Here is a 22,100-nt window from a genome sequence, read left to right as displayed (position 1 = left end):
CTAAATGAACATCATGCTGTACTGAAGACTTGAAACTAGTGATTGACACCATAAACTCATGTTTACAATGTTTACTGAGGTAATAAATGAAGTGAGAAGTAGGCTCATTTTCTCATAGACTTCTATACAATCAGACTTCTTTTTGCAATCAGAGGAGTCGCCCCCTGCTGGCTATTAGAAAGAATGCAAGTTTAAGACACTTCAGCATTGGCTTCACTTTTCAGAACTGGAGGTTGCCCACTGTGTAACAATGCATTACTGCATCACTGTTATCCAGTGAGCCATTTGCTCATCCAGACTGAATTGAAATGCTTGCATTCAGAGCTTGTGTGAAAGACGACTCACCTTCAGGAGTGGATGCAAGGCTGAAACAGGATGCTTCTCTGTACCTTTCACCCTCCCGGCTCACATTTAGCAGGAGACATTGTCAGTATTTCTTGTGGCCCCAGAGCGCACGAGTGCGTCATGATTCCCAACTCTGACGCAGCTCCTGTCAGAGCAGCTTTGGCAGCTCCCTCGGTACAAGGATGATGTCTCCCAAGTGGACGGCACACAATTGGGCTCCGCTGCTGTTGTCTGCTGTTGACTGATTCACTGAGCTGATCGCGTCTCAATTAGATGTCTCAACCTGGCATTGATAAAAGCCCAGTCAACCAGATGCAAAAAATTCATTTTAATAATTTTCTAATAACCACATGTTGTCAACCTTGTTTTTGCATCACATTCAGTTTTTGCACCAATGGTTTTCTGGGCTAAATGACTTCATAAATCAGTTCTCACATGGATGTCCATATGGCCTAATATCTCACTCTAAATAGGCTGACTGAATGTGTTAGTCTGTCTGTCTGTTTGGAAAACCCACAGCACTGGTTGGCAGGTCTATCTATCTCTCTGTCTGTTCTTGGATAGTCCACCATATTATCACTGGTGGGTCTATCTGTAGGCTTGTCTGCTTGGCAGGTCCGCTGTAATAGCAGGTGTATCTGGCTGTCTATCTGTCGGCTTGGCAGGTCCATCACACCGGCTTTGGTGGCGTATTTGGCTGTCCGTGTTAACTGACATATTGCCTGCAACTTTTGTTTTTTGTATTCTTTTTTTTTGTGTGGAGGATGATAGCCTGGCTTGCAGTCAGGGGATCTGTTTGTTATTTATGTGTGTGTGAGTTCTATTGTGTGCCTGACAAGAGGCTCTGCTAACATGCTAATTGATACATCAGAGTGATATAAACTGATATCAGAACCATCTGTCGGTCGGTCTCTTCGGGGGGGTTACTACAAGGGAAAAAGTGCTCGAGGAGAACAATGGGTTGATATTTCCACCTCTTCCTTAATTCTCCTCCAATTGGAAATAAAAACAGATTTGGAGAGAGAAAAGTGAACAGGCTTCAGAGTAATGCAGCACAGATTTCTTTTTGTCTAGGGTGGTTTTCCTTTTATAGTAATATTGCAGTGGCTGGGCTGGATAAGTGTGCTTTTTTCAGGGGGCAAATGGGAAAACTACACCCCATTTGGGATTTCATGATTGTAGCTCTCCAAAAATGTTCCCATTTCATACATTTATATTACTAAAAGTAGACAGGAGTGGAACATCAAATCCATTTTTAGATTAACTCATAGGGAAGGAGTTCTTTCATCTGACACAAAAACGGAGCAAAAGGGCATCCTCGCATCCTTGGAGGGCGTTTAATTTCAGGAGGCACAGGCAGAAGTTTAATGCACTTATCCTAAATCAGCTTCTCCCCCCTTACCTCAGCCAAACAGCTGCTCAGCTCCTCTACTATCTGCAGCCCCTCTGGTGGCCTCAAAGTGATTGGACATTTTATTTTTTTTTTCAAAGTACAAGACTGACAGCAGAGCAGTTCTATTCCAAAGCAAGACAAAAAAAAATGCCATCAAATTGGACAAATAGATGTCTGGCATGAAGTGAAACTAACTGAGCAATGCAAGAAACCACTCACCACTCCAGCCTGCCTATTACAGATATGCAGTGTATTTCCATGGAGGGTTCAAGCGTCAGAGGGAAAATTCACTTTCAAAAGCCATCAAGAAAACTTCTAAGGAGAAAAAACACTGACTGGCAAATCCTGCTGAGGCTCAAAACCTGTTGCAGTAGCAGCTTCATTTTCAGGCCTGGTAATCCTTTTCCTGTGACTGACCCCACAGGATGGAACTAAAGCCTCAGTACATCACTGTAAGCAAGATTGACAGCAGCCCTATGTCCTCTTTCATAACTTATATTAATCAAGTGCTCGTTTCCTTCTTATGTATAATTTTTTATATACCGACTAGTCTATCTGTCTGTTGGTCGGGTAGACGTTCCACCACTTTGATCTAGACTGAATTATCTCAACTGCTATTGGATGGATTGCCATGTGATTTGGTACAGACATCCATGGTGCTCATATAAGGGACCCTAATGGTTTTGGTAATCCTCTGGCTTTTTCTCCAGTGCCACCAGAAGGTCAAAGTTTTCATTTACCTAGTGAAATATCGGTACATCTATCCTTAGCAATCCCCAATTTCTTTCACCGTGAGGTTCACATTTATGGTTTTGAGTGAAATGGATTGCCATGAAATTTGGTTCACCCTCAGGATGAATTGTAATAACATTGGTGATCCACTTACTTTGTCTAGCTCCATCATCAGGTCTAATTTTTTTAAAGAGGACCTATTATGCTTTTTCCCTTTCCCTTTAGTGTGTTATATAGTTTGTTGTGTATGTAAAAGGTTTGCAAAAGTTTCAAAGCCCAAAGTCCACGCCAAAGGGAGTTACTCTCCCCCACAGAAACACTGCTCCTGAACTGCCCTGAAATGCCTTGATTGTAGTCCCGCCTTTTCTTCCGCAACATGGTGATGTCACCAAGTAACACGTTTGCAAAATACCTGCCTATAGCGGCTAGTTTGGCACGCCCTCAAACCAAGCTAGTTAGAGCGGAGCTGGAGCGGAGTTCGAAGAGTTTGGTTCGGTTGACCAATCACAACAGTGTGGGCCAGCTAACCAATCAGTGCAGACTGGGCTTTTTTTTCAGGGGGTGGGGGGGTTTACAGAGACAGACAGATAAGAGGGTGAAAAGAGGTGCTGCAGCACAGCCGGTATGAGAAAAATAAAGCGTTCTTGAACATTAAAGCATGTAAACACGTTTTAGTAGAAACCCCAAAATACAAGCATGCACCTGAAAATAAGCCTAATAGGTCCTCTTTAATTTGTCCAGTGTTTTGGTCTATGACCAAATACTTTGAAAAGCTAATGACATCCAGCTATACTTGTGTTTAATGCTAGTTAACAACTGTTCGCATGCTAACACGCTGAACTATGACGGTGAACATGGTAAACATACTTAGCATCAGCATGTTAGCATTGTCATTACGAGCATGTCAGTATGCTGATGTTAGCATTTAGCTCAAAGCTCTGCTGTGCCTATGTACAGACTCCTAGTTTTGTTACTGTATATTTAGTCTTGTTAGTCATGTCAGATTTTTACACAGTATAGTATGACAACTACGACTAATAATAATGATAGTAATGATACCATAAATGTCTTAATATTGGTGATTCTTCCTCATCTTTTCTTTTTTGTCGGCAGACAAGATATGAAGTTTCATCCCAGCAAGCTACAGGACACTCGGCCTACAATGTGAACCGCTTCAGATTGCTGGAGGAGAGAAACCGAGCTCTGAAGCTTGAGGTTGCCACGCTTCGCCAGGAGAAACAGCAGTACAGGAAACTGGTAAATTTATTGTCTCTTTTTTTATTTCACACAGATACTTCCATAATCTCTGTCATTCTCAGCCACTCTGCTCTGTTCACACTCATTATTTTAAATACGTTTTTGTTCCTGCAAATGAGGACAATATACATATTTACTGATAACTCTCCTCTGGAATTGAAACTATTAAGATGTGATTATCGCGGCGCTTACTGTTGCAGCTCTTATTCTTCAAGGACGCAGCTGTGTATAGCGAGGGTGACTCGCGTGGCCCTGTGCACATATACTCCCTCTGATTGGTCCTGGTTATGCAGACATGTGGGCATGTGTAATGTGGTGTAAAATAGATAAGGAGGGGCGTGTGGTTTGGTGTGTATCGTGCACGGGAGTGTGTGTGTGTGTATTTTTTGTTTGCACTGTATGCTCATGCATGCATTTATGTATTTAGTCCTTTGGAGGCCTCCCCCAGGTGGTCTCGGATGGCAAGGTGTGTGAGCCGTTGTCTTGGCAACACGCCTATTTGCAGGAGCGTGTGGACAGACCGGCGGAGGGGAACTGACATAACATAATGGCTGCTTCTGTTATAAGCCTCAATGGCTGGGAATTAGTTTCAGCAAAATAGAGCGAAACCTGCATTTACAAACGTTTTATTGGCAATGTTTCAGTTCAGTGTAGCTCTCAGGCCAAAATAGTTTGTCACACCACCTCATTTGGTTTGTGATTTAGAGCGTTGTCGCCTTCTCCCCATTGATGTGACGCATACCTGAGTTCATTATTTGAAAAACGAGTTCGGACTGAAACCAAAATGATTAGCTAAAGTGTCGCGTTTGTTGCCTCCATATATGAAAACTATAGATACAGTGCAAATGAAGAATTAACCATAATGTGTAAAACTTTCCCAGGAACCAATGGGCTCTCTCCTTTCAATATATGAGCTGAGAAATCACTTATATTAAAGCACAATGTTTACTTTTTAGCATGTCTTTTATCCGAACATATTAAAGGAACAGTGTGTAGCATTTAGGAGGATCAGAAATGGGCAGACATGGAATATAATAATAATAGGGCTGTCAATCGATTACAATATTAAATCACGATTAATCGCATGATTGTCAGTAGTCAGTCGCGATTTATTGCAAATTAATCACACATTTTCTGTTCAGAATGTACCTTAAAGGGAGATTTGTCAAGCATTTAATACTCTTATCAACATGGGAGTGGGCAAATATGTTTGCGTTATTCAAATGTATGTATATATTCATTACTGGAAATCAATTAGCAACTTAAAACAATGACAAATATTGTCCAGAAACCCTCACAGGTACTGCATTTGACATAAGAAATATGCTCAAATCATAACATGACAAACTCAAGCCCAACAGGCAACAACAGCTGTCAGTGTGTCAGTGTGCTGACTTGACTATGACTTGTCTAAAACTGCATGGGATTATCATAAAGTGGGCATGTCTGTAAAGGGGAGACTCGTGGGTACCCATAGAACCCATTTTCATTCACTTATCTTGAGGTCAGAGGTCAAGGGACCCCGTTGAAAATGGCCTTGCCATTTTTTTCCTCGCCAAAATTTAGCTTAAGTGTGAGTGTGAATTTTATTTAGCCTCCTTTGCGACAAGCTAGTATGACATGAATGACGATGGATTGGACGAAGCGTTAAAGAAATTAGTGGCGTTAAAACTAATTTGCGTTGATGCATTATTATTTCGTTAACTTCGAAGTATGTTTTCTTTAGTGTATAATCACCTGAAAATACGAATCATTGGGTTTTCGTTACCTTAGAATAAGCCGTTTTTATCTACATAGGGAATGGGTCCTCTTCACAGAGCCGGCCGCCAAAAAAATTCCGGCGGTTGCAATTTGCAGCCACACCACTAGATGCCGCCAGATCCTAAACGCTGCACCTTTAACACCTTTCTGTTCGAATAGCGAAATTTAGGACAACCTGCCCAGTGGGGGATTTTGTCCATCTTCACAGCCAAAACCTTGGCACAAACCACGTCTGTCACCGTAATTAACATGCAGTAGTCAGCAACATAAGTCAATAATGTTATGTAATTATGTATGAGTGTGTGTTTGTGTGTTTTTTTATACACTGTTGGAGGTTGTCCAGCTGGGTGCCCGGCAGTGTTTCTGCTGTCACTGCTGACAGCTACACTATCACAGACTGCATCATGGTCATTCATGCAAACTGGCAGACTCAGCTATGGATCAGTTAGACCAAGAGAAGCTCAGTCAGGAGAGTGGGTTTGCTCATGCAGATATACTGTGGGCTTACACTTAGTGAAAGAATAGAAAAGATGGCGCTCGATCACATCCATCAATTTTGACTTTAATGCTAAATGAATTTTCTTTCTATTCATTTTTTTTATTAGGGGAAGGAAAATATGGCTATCTATTTTTATAAACAGCTCTTGATAATGATCAAAATCACAGCTTGGCTAAATGTAGAGATCCAGACAAAAACCCTCATTAGATTGAAGATATGAGATTAAGAGATACGCTGGTACAAAACACACACACTTGCACACACACACCACACATGATTAGCCAGCTAGTTAGTTATGGTTTAAATGGATGGCTTCAAGGCTCTTTAATATCAACTCTATTCAATGCTTTTACTGCACAATGTATCAGTTGTCATTGTAAAACAGATCACATATTTGGTGACGTATTAGCAGGCAATGACATGGCTTGCTTCTAGCTCTGTTGCACAGGGTGATGACGGGTGCATAAAATGTACTAGCAGCCATATGCTCAAAGTTACTGTGAGATTAAAACACCTTTTAACTTTTAGTTCTGGTGACATATGTTTTTATCCGTAGAAGAAAAAGCAAAGTAAGAACTTTACAAATTACATATAATATTAAATTATTATCAATATTATTATATTAACAATTGATCACATGACTTCTGCTATTGGGCTCATATTCGCCAGGTGGCCAGGAAGATGACACGAAATGAATTCCAATGTTGCTCCGTATCTGCCGGATGTGTAAATAGGCAACTGTTTGTTAACATCTTCACCATGCCAACTTAAGAGGTGATGATATGTTCTTGTTTCTGGCGCCCTCTGATGGCAAAGAAATCAGATATTACAGGTTTAAAGGTATGGTTGGCAGTGTTGTTCAAATACATTTTTTTTTAAATTCTCGTAAATCAAATGCTCCGACAAAAAAAAAAGAGAAAAAAATCCGACATTTGTGATGATCATTTTAGTGGAGTGGCTTTAGATGAAGGCCTTAAGCGACATACGTGTCAGCGTTGCCGAATTGGGCGATTTTCTCGCTAGATTTAGCGACTTTTGGAGCTGGTGCCGCTTGCTACTTTCTTTGGAAACGAGTTGACAACATTGGGCTCGGTTTTTCGTTTGGATCGTTTTTAAAATCTAGTGTACTCTTGCTAGTTTCTCAACATTACCGACCCTACCTTTAAGTATCTTACATTTCATAACTAACTCAAATCGTAACATCCCGGTTTGTGTACAGTGCCCAACAGGCACATTTTGGTTGAGTGTACATGGTTCTCATCCTAGCACAGACGGTGTAGTTGAGTATTTAACGTGAAAAGAGTGACCGCACCTAGATCAATGAAACCGGGGCTCCCTTTTCACTTTATTTATGTTGTATATTTAGGTACAGTTAGGGTGCGAGATCAGCTACAGTAAACACCTAAAGTTCACCGCTTTGTGCTGTTGCATTTAATCCTTGTTGTATTGTTGACAATGAATTTCAGGAGGCACTTCATTTTGTTATTTTGCTACCGAAATGGCAAGAAAAAAAAATACTGAGAGGGTGGACTGCTTCCTAGAAAACCAAACAAACAAGCTTTAGACCGGTTGCCTGGAAACAATCTGTGATGGACAGTCGGAGAAAGGTACCTTAGGTGAGGAATGACCTTCTGTGTGCTGTGTGGCTGCTGCTAAAAGGCCACAGCTGTCTCCCTGGACACCATCCCTATGGCAACGGTTGTGTACTGCTAGCAGCTGGCCCACTCAGATGATAGTCCTCATGATGATATGGGCTGTCCCACCGCGAAAGAGGAACAACGCCTAATCAATAACCTCCTAATAGCCGTGTTGTCTCAGCTGACCCAGTAATCCACATTTTAACTCCCTCTAATCAAAGATGCTCAGACAAACCAGGGTTAATAATAGTCTGGTGTAATGTAACACAAATCAGCTGGTAATAATGTTTCCACCACCCACAGGATATTCAGAAAATTCACATTGTTTTGACTCACAGGGCTGTTTTAACAGCTGGTATTAGACAGGGTGTGTTTAAGCTGAAGTTTCTATTCTTTTCTTAATTGAGTTTATCTCAGACAGTGTTCTTTCAGATGGCTCGAGCTGTCTCTATATAACGACATTATCCTCTTTTCCCCGGTCCATTTCCCATTCCATTCCTTGTCTTGTTACTTAAGTAAAACTACTGAGAGCTAAGGCCAAGCACAATAAGCTTTACCCTTTAGAAGAAATGGTCAGAATAGAGGGAAGCATATTCAAGTTTTTTTCGTCGTCTTAAACGATAGCTGTTGGGTTCCTAGATTGCATTTCGGTCAATGCGTTCCGCCTCTTTTGCTATCCACACGTATTCTGTTTACCTGCAGACAACAGGTACAGCGCGCTGAAACGTGATTGGTCAATAGAGTGGTGCAGGGATGACGTATTTTTGTAGGCCAACCAGGAAGTTAGCATCTCCCTGGGTTCCCTCGACAAAAAGCCAATGGGATTTTTCCATTGGGTTTTGAATTATTGCAGAAAATAAACTCTGTGGCAAACACACATTCAAGATAATCTTCACAAATGAACACCACTTTTATGATTTTTGAAGCGTGAACGCAATCGCCAGAAGTAAAAGTGTAATGTACTACACCACGGTCACATGAGCCTGAGTATATGCAACAAGGCTGGAAAGGCGGATGAGTTGGCGTGATGACGGTTAGTAGTCTCATTTAGCCACTTGTTAGCAACCGCTTTTGTGTGTGTGTGTGTAGTATGTATTGATTTATTTCATGTCGTCGAACAAAACGTTAAAATCTCTTCAGCTTGTGTTAACCACAGACCTTATTTCAGGCTTCTAACTACAAACCCATTAAAAAAAAAACATTTACTTCCAGACGAGGGAACCGGAAGTGCTAAATTGCTAACTCATTTCTGGGTTTTATGACTCGTTCCTGTACCACTCTATACAACTTGGACTACAATCGGAAACCAGAACATATTCCCAGGGCGTCAAATACCGAGGCTTTGTCATGTCATATGAGACACAGCAGGCTTTCCATTAACTACAATGTAAACCCCATCCGCGGCAACAGTAAACGCTCAGAGAAAGTGGGCCGGAAGTGACCGTGGTGACGTAGTTTAAAGAGCAAAAAGACACACACCTGGGTGGGAAGGAGGGGAGGTGGATGGATCCAACAAACACAGGGCTTTCATCCAGGAGATCGCTGCTCGTGTCTCGTGTGTTAATTTTCACTTTCATGTTACAGTCAGCTGTTCATTTGTGTCCCATGTTCACAACGTTCAGTTTCATTTTCACTTTACAAACGTAGTAGTTTTAAGCCTAACCATTAATTTTTTTCCTAAACCTAACTAAGTGATTTGTTGTCTAAACCTAAAGTGACGAAGCGGCCGTATGTGACGAGTTGGGATGAGAACGTGTTGTCTGTAGAGTCTGTTGAAGCTCTGAGCCTCTGTCTTGCTTTTTATATTTCTCTCAGCCCCCCCTCCCCCCAAACACACACACAGACACACACACACTTCCTGTCCTAACCTCCTTAGTGGGTCACCCAGGTCTACTGAGGCCACTGATCTGGCCTGTGCAGCTTCAAGCAAATCTGATGTATATCAGGGAGGGCCATGCCAGCCTGTAATCAAATTTCAGACATTTTCTGAGAGTTCATTCTAGACACAAATTTTGAAATGAGTTATACTTCCTTCCTGGTAGTGAGTGTATAATACTTAAATGATAAAAACCAATGTCATTTAAGTTTTTTCCCTATGATTGTTATTACTTTGGAATAATGCTGTCAAAGTTAACGCAAATCTTGGGTTAACGCATATTTGTTTTAACGCCACTAATTTCTATAGCGCATTACCACAACTTGTGATTTTTAGTTTGCTCAGTTTTTAAGCTAGAGTGAAGATACTGGTATCACATGAAACTAGAAAACCTAAGGAATTAGTACCAACCATGTCATACCAGCCATACTAGTTGCTTGACCTCAAGATAAGTGAATGGAAATGGGTTCTATAGGTACCCACGAGTCTCCCCTTTACAGACATGCCCACTTTATGATAATCACATGCAATTTGATTTTTTTTATGCTAAATGCAGTACCTGCGAGGGTTTCTAGACAATATTTGTCATTGTTTTGTGTTATTAATTGATTTCCAATAATAAATATATACATACATTTGTATAAATGAGCATATTTGCCCACTCCCACGTTGATAAGAGTATTAAATACCTAACAAATCTCCCTTTAAGGTACATTTTGAACAGATAAAAAATGTGCGATTAATTTGCAATTTATCACGAGTAACTATGGACAATCATGTGATTCAATATTTCAATCGATTGACAGCCCTAGTTAGGAAGCATCCAAACCAACAGCCACACCCAGAAGCTGCTACAGTCTGATCTACTGTACTCTAGGCTCCTTGCTGATCCTGTTGTTCAAATAATCCCATTTCAAACCGTGTGTTCACATCTACCACAACTGTACACTTAACTTTTAATTCTAACCGAACAGTACTACTCATTATGACTATATTAAGTCATTTACGGTCTATATTTTCATAGATTTACTATGACTCATAATTGGCATAAACCACAATTATGAATGTACCTCACAGTGCTGCTTCCTAGGCAACTGCTGCCTTCGTCCTTCTTTGAGTTTGGAGCTGGCTATAGAAATGGCAGTAAAACAAATCTGTGAATAATGGTTACAGACACAGATAGTTACATAAATGTCCAGCATTTGGCTTGATTTCAGAGCATACACTGACGCAAGTGTCCGAAACAAATTTGCCATCCCATCTTGTGAGAGCACTGAATCATATTAGCTTTAGAAAAACTGCAAAAGGGAAAATACATTCTGTTGCATCAGGAGGAAAAATGTGCTAAAAATACGGCACTGTCAAAATGTAGGGCCCTCCTGGATTAATTGAAAATCCCCTTAACCGGATTAAATCATTTTAGGGGCTAACTGTGGTATACCCACACTCACACTCACACATGCATGGACACGCATGAGCCCCCACACATAAGCTGATGTCAATATGATATAATTACTCATTGTGACAAGGAAGTGTAGGCAGTGTGATAGCAAGTGTGTTCTGTGTTGTAGTTAAAGGCTAAAAGCTGTGAAACTGTTGAGGATTAGAGTTGGAACGGACCGAAAATGGAATAATCGGTCGCATGGGGATAAAAATTGAGCCCCGCAAGTTATGCATGTGGAATTTAAGTTTGGGGTAGTGTCTTCAGGAAACTTTATATTAAAGCACTTCAATAAAATCGGAGTATCTCAGTAGGAGTCCTATAAGCCTGGAGTAAAATAACAGAAACGATGCAAGTAATTTCACCCCCCTGTAGCCTTGAAAGATGGCTGTAAAATGTTTGTAGTGTCCTCCATAAGGAAGAAAAAGAAGGCTGCGGCTACAATAGGTTTTTATTAGTCATTCTAGCATGGCATGGATCTATGGGTGGCAATGTCAGTCTGTTAGTCTGTTGATTGAAATATCTACATAACTATTGGATGGATTGCCATGGAATTTTGTACCGACATTCATGGTCCCCAGAGGATGAGTCCTACCGATTTTGGTAATCCGTCGACCTTTCCTTTAGCACCAGCGTGAGGTTCACATTTTTGGTTTTGAGGGATATATCTCGACAATGATTGGATGGATACTTTCAGCATGATTTGTAACAACACGGTGATTCCCTAACTTTTCATCTAGCGCCACCATCAGGTCAATATATCATTGGCGTAAGACCAATTATCTGCAAAGCCAATGACATTCCCGTCAGCCTCAGCTGTACTTTGTGTTTTTTAGTGCTACTGTATGCTACACCTGCTAAACATCAGCATGTTAGCGTTGTCATTGTAAGCATCTTAGCATTCTGATGTAAGCATTTAGCTCAAAGCACCGCTGTACCTAAGTCACAGAGTATAGAAGCAAAGCCGGCATTTTGGACTGAAACACTTATTATTAATTCATATTTAGCATATTTTATTGTTCAACACAGGGCCATTTCGGTAGAATGTGACAACAGAATAGAAATAATTCAGTTTTACTTTTGTACGGCACTTTTAAGGCGGATGTTTTACCGACATCCGGTAGTCGCTTTCAGTCCAAAATGGCTGAAGCGTAACTTTGGGTGCTGATGTTGCAATGGAACGAACAATTGACTTTCACTTCTTGGCAATACATGTTCTTTGCCTAAGTACAGCCTCACAGAGCTGTGAAATACACTTTTATTACTATTTTTTTTCTCAACATTGTACACAAATTTGCCCGTTTTTCAATAATCTCACGACAGGCCTTTTTCACTGTGATTGAAAACTTACCACTTAATAATATAGCTTTACTACACCCTATTTATTAAAGGTACAGCGTGTAAGACTTGGCGACATCTAGTGGCGTGGTTGCAGATTGCAACCAACTGAGTAGTAGTTATTCATATTACATTCCATTTCTGCTAATAGATCCCCCCAAAAAAATGTTCCACCCCTGTTTCTTTAACACCATTAAGAACACTATTAGATGTGTGTGTATGTTAGTGAAAATACAAGTGGCATCAATCAAGAGCCTGTTCAATTAGTGTCACGGCTTAAGACAGAGGGAGCAGAGGAGAGGAGAAGGAGGGGAGGATCTATCCGGCAGCCAGCATCGTGCAGGGCTGCTGTCATTTCACTCTTATTTGGCAGGCGGGCAGAAAAGGAAGGTCCAGACTGTGGTTGTACAGGGCAGCTCTCCAAATAAACCATCCTTATTTGTATCCCAGACTTCAAGATGTCTGTTTTCCTATTTGCCAAACGATACCTCTCCTGATGTAGCTGATGGTTGTATAGCAGTGGAGCTGGCTGATTAATTCAACAGAGTGGATTTCCGCAGCTCGCTGCACACGCGTACGGCGAGAAAGAAAGGGGGGGAAATTGAGCAGAGGAGGAGGAGAGAGAGGAGAGACAGAGAGAGAGAGCGTAAGAGAAAAGGAGAAAATGATGGAGGAAGGGTGTTAAGGAGGAGGGTCTTCGGGGGTGGGGAGAGAGAGAGAGTGAGAGGAAAAGGGAGGATATAGGAAAGAGAGTGTGTGTGTGTTGGGGAGGGGGCGGAGGAAGGAGAGGAAGAGAGAGAGAGAGAGAGACACGCAGGCCCCGGAGCTGCTACTGATGCTGCTGCTGCTGCTGATGCTGATGCTGATGCTGCTGCAGCCGTTTGACAATTCCCCACCCAGAGAGAGCAGGGAAGAAGGGAGGAGATCAGAGCAAGGAGGAAGAAGGAGTAAGCGACACCTCAGTCAAGATGCTCCTGTGCTAGCCGACACAAACGGTAAATAACCAATCCTTTATGGCCACTTCTTCTTGGACGGCCGCTGTATATCTCTCTCTCTCGTCTCTGCATCATTGGCCCGGGTGTGTTTGATTTAGCTCTGTTGAGTCCTATATATAGTACACAGGGTTAGCATCGCCAAGCAGCTGGGGAAAACCTGTCTGTGCAGCTGCTGCTGCTGCTGCAGGAGGAGACAGACGTCCACAGAGAGGTGGAAAAAGGAGAGGAGGATTTGTACATTTTGTCTCTTCCGGGACTTAACGAGGGGAAAAAAGAAAAAGCAGCTCCTCTTGTGTCTCTTTTTGACTGTAGCAGGGACACCTGTTTGGAGATGTGTGGGTGTGTGTGTGTGGCGTGTGTTGAACGGTGTGGGGGGTGGGGTTACGGTGTATGGGTCTAATGATGGTGTGTTTGTGGCTTTGGAAAGGTTAGTATGTGCATGTGAGGATGCCTGTGTGTGTGTGTGTGTGTGTGCATGGATTTTCCAGAGATGGATAGCAGCTGCCTTTCTGACTTGCTGTCAAATTATGAATCTAATCTTGTGCACACGCAACCGTTATTATTTGTAAAACAGGCATATGCAAGACACATGTTCACACGAGCACTTAGACACACCGGGAGAGAGAGAGACAAAACGTGTGGTGCTTTGTCAAACAAATTGATTTTGTGTGTGTGTGCGTGTGTGTGTGTGTGTGTGCTTTGACGTTATCAGCTCCTGTAACCTGAGCCTTTCCTGGTTCCTGCCTGCTGAGGGGTTGCCAGGTGTTGGTGATGAATATTAACCCACTCCTGGCTGATTGACACTTTGCTCTCCAAGTTATTTATCCTCATGAGGCAAAGTGTGTTGCTAAATGTGTATGTGTGCATGAGAAGACGGTATTCTATACACTCATTTGCTAGTTTATTAGATACACCTACAGTAGCTAAAACTAATTCCTATATACCTTCATGTTCAGTTTTTGTTGAAACTGTTTTAGAGAGATATTGAATCAACTTTCCATTCAGAGGCCGTAGTTTGTGGCGCTGTTGGATTGTATCGCGCTATATTAAGAGGTGTTTCTAATATTTTGTCAAAACACTTTATATTAGCTAAATATTAAGAATTATTCCTCACAAAATACATCAAACACCGTTTTCCTTATTTAGATAACAAATACACCAACATGACATTTTCAATCGTAAGGTTTTTGGATCCTTCCCTCCCATGTTGCTGCCGATACTAACTGTTGTGTCTTTTATATTTGTTCCAAAAACATACAGTTGCTGCTTGTGTAAACGTAAAACTATGCTGTATACATGTATAAGAAGTGGGCGTAGCACCGTGACGTCACCCACTTGTGGTTTGTGGACTACCGTTTTGAAGCCTCGAGACCGATATATTGGCCGTCGCCATCTTGGTTTTTGCAACCAGAAGTGACACAAGTGGGTGGAGCTAAATACAACCAAACGCTGAATAAGACATTTTTAGGTGACCAAAACATTACAATTAACTTTCATGAACTGAAAACACACTGTGAAAGAGTTAAGTTGTAAGTTGTTACAACTTCAACAACACGTCAATCACAAGGTATAGCCACGCCCTAAAGCATACCCTGCTTTATGGTCTATTTGACTCTAACCGGACCATAATTTACTAAATGAACATCATGCTGTATTGAAGAAGACTTGAAAGTAGCGATTGAGACCATAAACTCATGTTTGCAATGTTTACTGAGGTAATAAATCAAGTGAGAAGTAGGCTCATTTTTCTCATAGACTTCTATACAATCAGACTTTTTTTTTTTGCAACCAGAGGAGTCGCCCCCTGCTGGCTGTTAGAAAGAATGCAAGTTTAAGGCACTTCAGAATTGGCTTCACTATTCGGAAACAGGAGGAAGCCCACTGGGTAAAACATATTGCTTCCTATGCGCTAGAGGATTTTTCGTGGAAACCGGGTGTGTTAACCTGGCGTTTAGAGCTGCAAAGCTATAAAGCCTTTACTACTTAAAGCTTGACCATATTTGGATAACAAGTAAAACACCTGAGCAAGGTTATACTAACGTTTTGTTGGCAGTTAAGTATAAAACACGTCGGCAACAAAAGAAAAACTTCACCGACGCTTCTTCTCATGTCTCCCTGTAATCCTTTCATGGTAAGAAAAACGTCCCCGTTTTGTAACACAGAGCTTTATGAGACCTCTTGGTGAGTAGAATGGAAGTTTTGGTTTTATCAGGTCAGTTGTTGAAATAAGAGAGAAATCAAAGCTATCGCTACACTGCCAGTCACTCAGCAGGTGCTTTCACTGTTGGATGTGGGTGTGTTACTATACATGTACGTGGTTCATATGCCTGCACCGTGCATATGTTTGAATGTATGGCTGTGTGGGTGGGTGAGAGACCACAGGAGATATATGGCAGAGGAGAGACAGTCTCTCTCTCCCTCTCTATCTACCCTCTTTTTGCCACTTGAAGGTATAAAAATCTGAATTGATGGGGGGAAAATCTCATATACTCCCCCTAATCGCGCTCCTCTTGCACCATTCTTCTTCCACTTCTTCATCTCCATGCGGCAGACCGCCTGGCTGTGCCAGCTTGACGTTCAGTTGGATGCCAGAGGGCGAGAAGGAGAGAGAGAGAGAGAGAGGAAAGAAGATAGGGAGTGGGGGGGGAGTGGAGGGAATGAAACTTGTGTTTTCAGTCTCATGGCTGATTTCCTTTGCTCCTCTCCTGAGATTATCAGTGAGTCTGGCAGCCAAAAAAGACACCCTCCTTGACTAATCAAAAATGTTCCTCAGGACGTACAGGCACTGCAATAATCCCTGAACAGAGACAGCCTGGTAGGGGTGTGGCAGCACATATCAAACACACAATGTACACATGCACATAACATGTGGAGACAGAGAGTTGTACAGTTTTACACACCGATAATTGCAAATTTCCACATTTTACTCCAGATTTCATGCCTTCATACACACTCCCCCACATCTTCACTGTATTATTAACAGTGTGTATCCATGCGGACACTTACTGTACTCTACTACACATCACACCGAGTCGACTGACTGTGCATCTTTTGGTGTACTTCATTCATCCTGCAGGTTTAAATAGCAAATAAATCAGCTTTTGTTTGCGCTCCTTGTACGCTGGCTTACATTCACATGATTCAAAGGGCATCAGATATGTTAGATGTGATACTTCATTGCTACTTTTTTATCATCCCGACGATCCATACCTGAAAGAGAACAGTTTCTATAGCAACCCCATCATCCCCTCCCCTTACCCCCACCACCCCCGTTGTGTTTGTGTGTGTGTGTGTGTGTGTGTATGTGTACACGCAACGTGTGCAGCTCCGAATGCGAACACATGCCTCGAATATGACTGAGTGCCGTATTGATTGCTCGCATACACGTGTTGATGTCATTTAGCCAGCGGGGGAAGCAGAGAGGGAAACAATAAAGGAACATTTTTCCTCCGCACATTTCCTGGCAGCTTTTCAAGATACACAGAAGTTATATTAAAGGAAAGACACAGAGCACTGCAGAGGGGAAGAAGCAAAAGGAGGAGGGTGGGGCATGCAAGGGAAGTGAGAGGTGGAAGAGAGGGAGTGTAGGCGGTAAATGGATGTCTGATTGAAGTACAAATACAGTTTAGTAAAAAAAAAGAATAGGAGCAGCACTTAATTTATCTTGTCATGCAGGTGGTGTACTTGCTCCTTTCCAAATGATTCCCCCATTTCATGAAATACACGGGTGCAGATGGGTATTTAAGCACTGATTGACCTGGTTAATTAATCGGATAATACTCTTATGCGATTTTTTTATTCGATATATGTACAACAAATGTATTTTTAGATATTTTCCTTTCAGGCTTCACCACATGTAATTCTGCTTCATCTACCACCTACATCCCTTTATCCAACGTATCCTCATACAACGGTTCGTATGATATCTTACAAAAAGTTATTCCTTATTTTTTCGTGCGTTTCCTACGAATGTCTAGCAACGTGTCAATTTCCGCTCGTTACATACGTACAGATCAAATCAAGCTTACGTTTTCACAGGAAACAACTTGGTTAGGTTTAGGCAACAAAACTATTTGGTTGGACTCTAAATTGCCCATAAGTGTGAATGTGAGCGTGAATGGTTGTCTAACTCTAAGTATCAGCCCTGTGATAGTCTGGCGACCTGTCCAGAGTGTACCCCGCCTTCACCCAATGTCAGATCAAACGGTCAAACTAGGCAGCGCTGATTAAATATGAATTAATATTAGGTTACGTTAATACCTATTTCTCACCTCAGATGTTTTCAGAAACATCTTGTATTGTGCTGTTTAACTGTAAATAAGAAAGTTTGCTCCGGCTGGTGGGCGGTGCTTGGTATTTCCTCAACTGATCTCAACGTGGCTTTCGGGTCACAAACTTTCTCATTTTACAGCTAAACAGTACACTACAGGCAATACTACTGAGGCTATAAAATAGGCATTACAGTAACAGAATATTGATTCATATTTGAGCAGCGCTGCCTAATTTGACCGTTTGATCGTAGTTTGCGAGTGATTGACAGCTGCTCAAAGACGGCAAGGCTCCAGCTCGGCTCTGATTGGTTGTGTTTTCCTCCGGTCTGTGAAATCTTGCAGATGCCATTAGGAGCACCGGAGGACACAGAGGCACATGATTTTTTTCAGATTACCTGCCTCATGCACTACTGTCAGGATATAGCGACTGTTTTATAAAAATAACTTTTTTTAATCATATTAGCTCTAATTCTACCCACTGCAGCTTTAAGTCCGGAAGTTACGTAATAAATAAGTCAATGTTTGGGTTAAAATACAGAAGTGACTTAACCAAAGTACGGAAGCTACGTGACTCACGAACAGCGGTTTCCTGGGAAAAATCTGGTGTGTTTTGACCAGCCCATCCAACCCGACCTCCTCCCTACGCGGCGTTTGTCACTCTTTATACTTCCGGGTTCACCATTACGTGGATTACATACAAATTGATTTTGCGGGATATATACGAATTACAGTGCATTACTTTTTGGAGGTATAGCTACGAACGGTGTATGAGAACAGTCTGCTTTATCAAGTATTGCTAAGTGTACAGAGTCCTCTTGATGACATCACTAAAAGGCCAAGTTTTACGGTGTTTATAGTTTTGGCATACGAGTCGAAGGGCTGGGCAATATATCGATATTATATTGATATTGTGATATGCGACCAGATATCATCTTAGATCTTGTATATCTAAATATTGGAATATCGCATAAGTGTTGTCTTTGGTTTTAAAGGCTACATTTAGTGCATTAAAGCAAAGTGATATCATTTTGTATTATTTGCCTTTATCCACTCCGTCATTACATCCACATTACTGATGATTATTTATCAAAAATAATATATATTTATATAAAAATATTTTGTGAAAGCACCAATGGTCAACCCAACGATATCGCTATCGAGGTATTTAGTCAAAAATAACGTGATATTTGATTTTCTCCAGCCCTAACGTGTAGAATAGTGTAGCACACCAAAGTGCCTTTTCAAAAAGCGTCATTTTGTGGCCTGTTTGGTTTTGTATCACTCCATAATTTCACCATTGCACCGCCAGGCTGGGTTGAGCCCTTTAGCAAAGCCACATGCTGATAAAAGGCCTGTTTGTTCCGCAGCACTAATTGTCTCCCACTGTCTCCTGTACTTTTTTTAGGTTCTCCCTTCTCTTCCCCCTTTGTCTTCCTTTCACCCGAGATCACACGCTTTCCTCTCAGTCTCTGTTCCTCTAAATAACTACTTGATTACCTAAATTACACCTGTCTTGTGCCTCTGTCTTTCTCTACATTTTCCTTCACTCAACCCTTTTATTCTCTTCTCTTCTCTTCTCTTTCGTTCAGCCCCCCCAGTCAGTCAGTCAGTCAGTCTGGAATGGCTTGAATGATTAAACATAGGACAGGAGCCTTTGGTGGACTGAGCACCAAGGGCAACTAAATGGAGGGAAGGAGGGAGAGAGGATGGAGAGATACAGAGAGAGAGAGAGAGGGAGGAGGACACAATGTCAGACGGACCAGCCTGTTCGGATACAGATGACATGACAGGACCTGTGCTCCTGTAACTGTCACCTATTGCTCCGTGCCACTGAGTCCTGCTCACTTGAGACCTAAAGCTCGGTCACGTGCATCTGCCGTGCAGCGTTAGAGGAGACGTTATAGAATTCCCCACATTTGTGTCATTGAATTTCAAGCACAAATAGCGGTTAAAAAAAAGCACATCTGTTGTTTTCTACAGTAAAACCTTAGATGATGTGAATCGTTTGTCGTCCATAAGTAGTAAATTCCAAAGTCTCATTATCCAATTTTTTCAACGGGACGTTCTCCAGACATCTGTGAGCTTAGTGAGACAGAAGTCTGTGAGCGATCAAACTGGTGGTTCTTTGCACTTTTTGTTCTAAGGCTATATAGAGATAGTCATGGTAGCAATCCCGAGTCTTTTTTTTTTTCCTACGTTGCACTGCAGCTGCATTGTTGCTCTGCTCGCAAGAGGAACCATTTGGTAGCTTGTGCAATACTACAGGCTGTTCTCATACACCGTTCGTAGCTATACCTATGAAAGGTAATGCACTGTAATACGTATATATATCCCACAAAATCACTTTGTATGTAATCCATGAAATTGTGAACCAGGAAGTATAAAGAGCGCCGTGTACGGAGGAGGTCGGGGTGGACGGGTGGGTTAAAAAACACTGGACTTTGGCCCAGGAGGGGCTGCTGTTAGTACCTTGTGTGAAATGAGAAGTCAACGTTGATTTATTTGTCACCTAACTTCCGTACTTAAGTTACACCACTTCTGTAGTTATTTCAACCCAAACCACAAACTTTTCCTAAACCTGACCAAGTAGCTTCCTGTGAAGATGGAAGTTTATTTTGAAAAGACTGAACGTGTGTCACGTGTTGCTGGACATTCGTAGGAAAATGCACGAAAAAAAGAGGAATAACTTTTCGTAAGACATCATACGTCGTCTGAGGATACGTTAAATACTAATGTAGAATAAATAGAAGGTAAATACGTAAAGGAAGCAATGATCTATTTTTGGATGGCTTTTCAAAACAAAAGTTTAAAATGAGCTTCACAATAGAAGTATTTAGTGCAAAATGTCAGGTATTACTGTAACAAATGCAAGAGCAACAAAGCAGCATTCATACAACTGAAATGACATCACCAAGAGAGCAATATATATATGTTAAGGAATACAACGAGTGACTAATATTCGTGATCTACTTTGATATCGAGAGTGGAAACTTTTCCAAAGTTTAGCAAATGCTTCATATTCATTTTATGCAAAGCAGAGAGGAACATCCAGCAGTCACTGATTAGCCGACCTGAGAGACTTTAAGTCAATTAAGAAATGTACTCAGGGACTTCAGTGTCTAGTGCCTGATAGATAAGAACCAAAAAAAAACATTCTAATGAATTCTAACATCCACTGGCAGCTGATGGAAAGAGGCCAACACTAGCATACCCCTCTCCCAGCGCTTTGTCTTTGTTAGAAGATGGTCTGCAGTATTTCGAAGCATCTGCTGATGACTATAAAATGCAAATTTTGTACTGTTGTGTACCAATGCAGAAGTTTGCCCTTTTTTTTTTTTGTAATATGATACACAGTACATACAGAAGTTGCTGTTTAAGATCTATATATAGATCTAGATTGTAATGCCCCCGTAGAAACCAGTGGTGAGGAAACCACTGCTAAAGCTCCGCCGGTGTATTTCTCGCGTACTGTACATTTTAGCAACTGTGCAACGGGGTCAGACGTAAATTATTTAGCACCTTGTGCAGTGTGTTTTGCCCCAGATTTGGGTCACGTGAGTGCGTATTTGTGGGTATTGTGTGTGTGTATGCACATATAGAAACATTTGTGCGCATCTCTTGCTTGTGCTCGAGCATTTATATTGCACATTTGTGTGTGTGTTTGTGTGTTGTATATTCTGAGTTCCATCCAAGCATTATGTGAGCATGAAGGTCCATCGAAGCACATGTAATCCCTAACCAGCTCTTGGGCTCCTCATTAGCATTACACTGATCTTCCTCAGAACTTATTCTCCAGCCCTCTGATATTCTCTCTCTGCGTGGCCTGAGGGAACAATAGGTCCTGTTCACATCAAATGTGTTATGTCATCGATGTGACTGGAAGCTTTGCTGCCCACGTCACGGGAGCCCTGTTTTACTCTCGCTGCCTGCTCCCTCAGCATATACATACAGCGCACACACACACACACACACACACACACACACACACACACACACACACACACACACACACACACACACACACACTTCACTATGCACATTCCCATGCCCTAATGTTCCCCGTGGGGCATGAGTATTCTCAAGAGAGGCCAAGTGTTTTCCCCCTCGGAGGGCCCTCCGTATACAGTACAGCTGGAGCAACTCTACATGTCACATACAGTATAGTCACACAGTCAAAGTTAATATGCTCACATTGGGCTCTGTGTTTCTCCCTGGTCCTGTTCAGACCACTTTCAGATTGGATACAGAAGCAGTTGGGACAGTTCTGGTGTCAAATTGTGCTTCAAATGTCAATTTTTGCCCCAATCCACAAAAGAAACATGGTGAAATCTTTGGATGCAAATCAAAAAACGGTGTTCTTGGATTGTATTGCGGGTCCACGGTCTGACGATTTACAGCTTCAGTTGGCCAAAAACGAGCGACGTCAAAATTTAAGTCAAGCAATGTGACAGCTGCTTTGACCCACGTCTGCAAACCCAACCAGTCAGAATGTGACATGAAATGACACAGAATACATCAGACCGGCACACATGGGTACTTAACTGCCTTGCCTTTT

The 22,100-nt window shown here is 41.8% G+C and overlaps 1 protein-coding gene across 9 annotated transcripts in view; it reads left to right on the top strand.

Annotated features, from left to right (window-relative positions):
• The window catches only part of rimbp2a (RIMS binding protein 2a), an 84,531-nt gene that overhangs the window by 11,256 nt on the left and 51,175 nt on the right, over window positions 1-22,100 (top strand). For 8 of the 9 annotated variants that reach the window (XM_074618682.1, XM_074618679.1, XM_074618681.1 and 5 more), the window contains one exon: window positions 3,584-3,727. In XM_074618682.1, coding sequence (XP_074474783.1) covers window positions 3,584-3,727 — 144 coding nt within the window. Of the gene's footprint in view, window positions 1-3,583; window positions 3,728-13,044; window positions 13,275-22,100 lie in introns of those variants that run through there. The other variant, XM_074618686.1, reaches the window with a different exon arrangement.

Source organism: Sebastes fasciatus, chromosome 19 (genome assembly GCF_043250625.1).
Source record: "Sebastes fasciatus isolate fSebFas1 chromosome 19, fSebFas1.pri, whole genome shotgun sequence".
NCBI classification, from domain to species: Eukaryota; Metazoa; Chordata; class Actinopteri; order Perciformes; family Sebastidae; genus Sebastes; species Sebastes fasciatus.
This window is presented reverse-complemented; position numbering and strand designations above follow the sequence as displayed.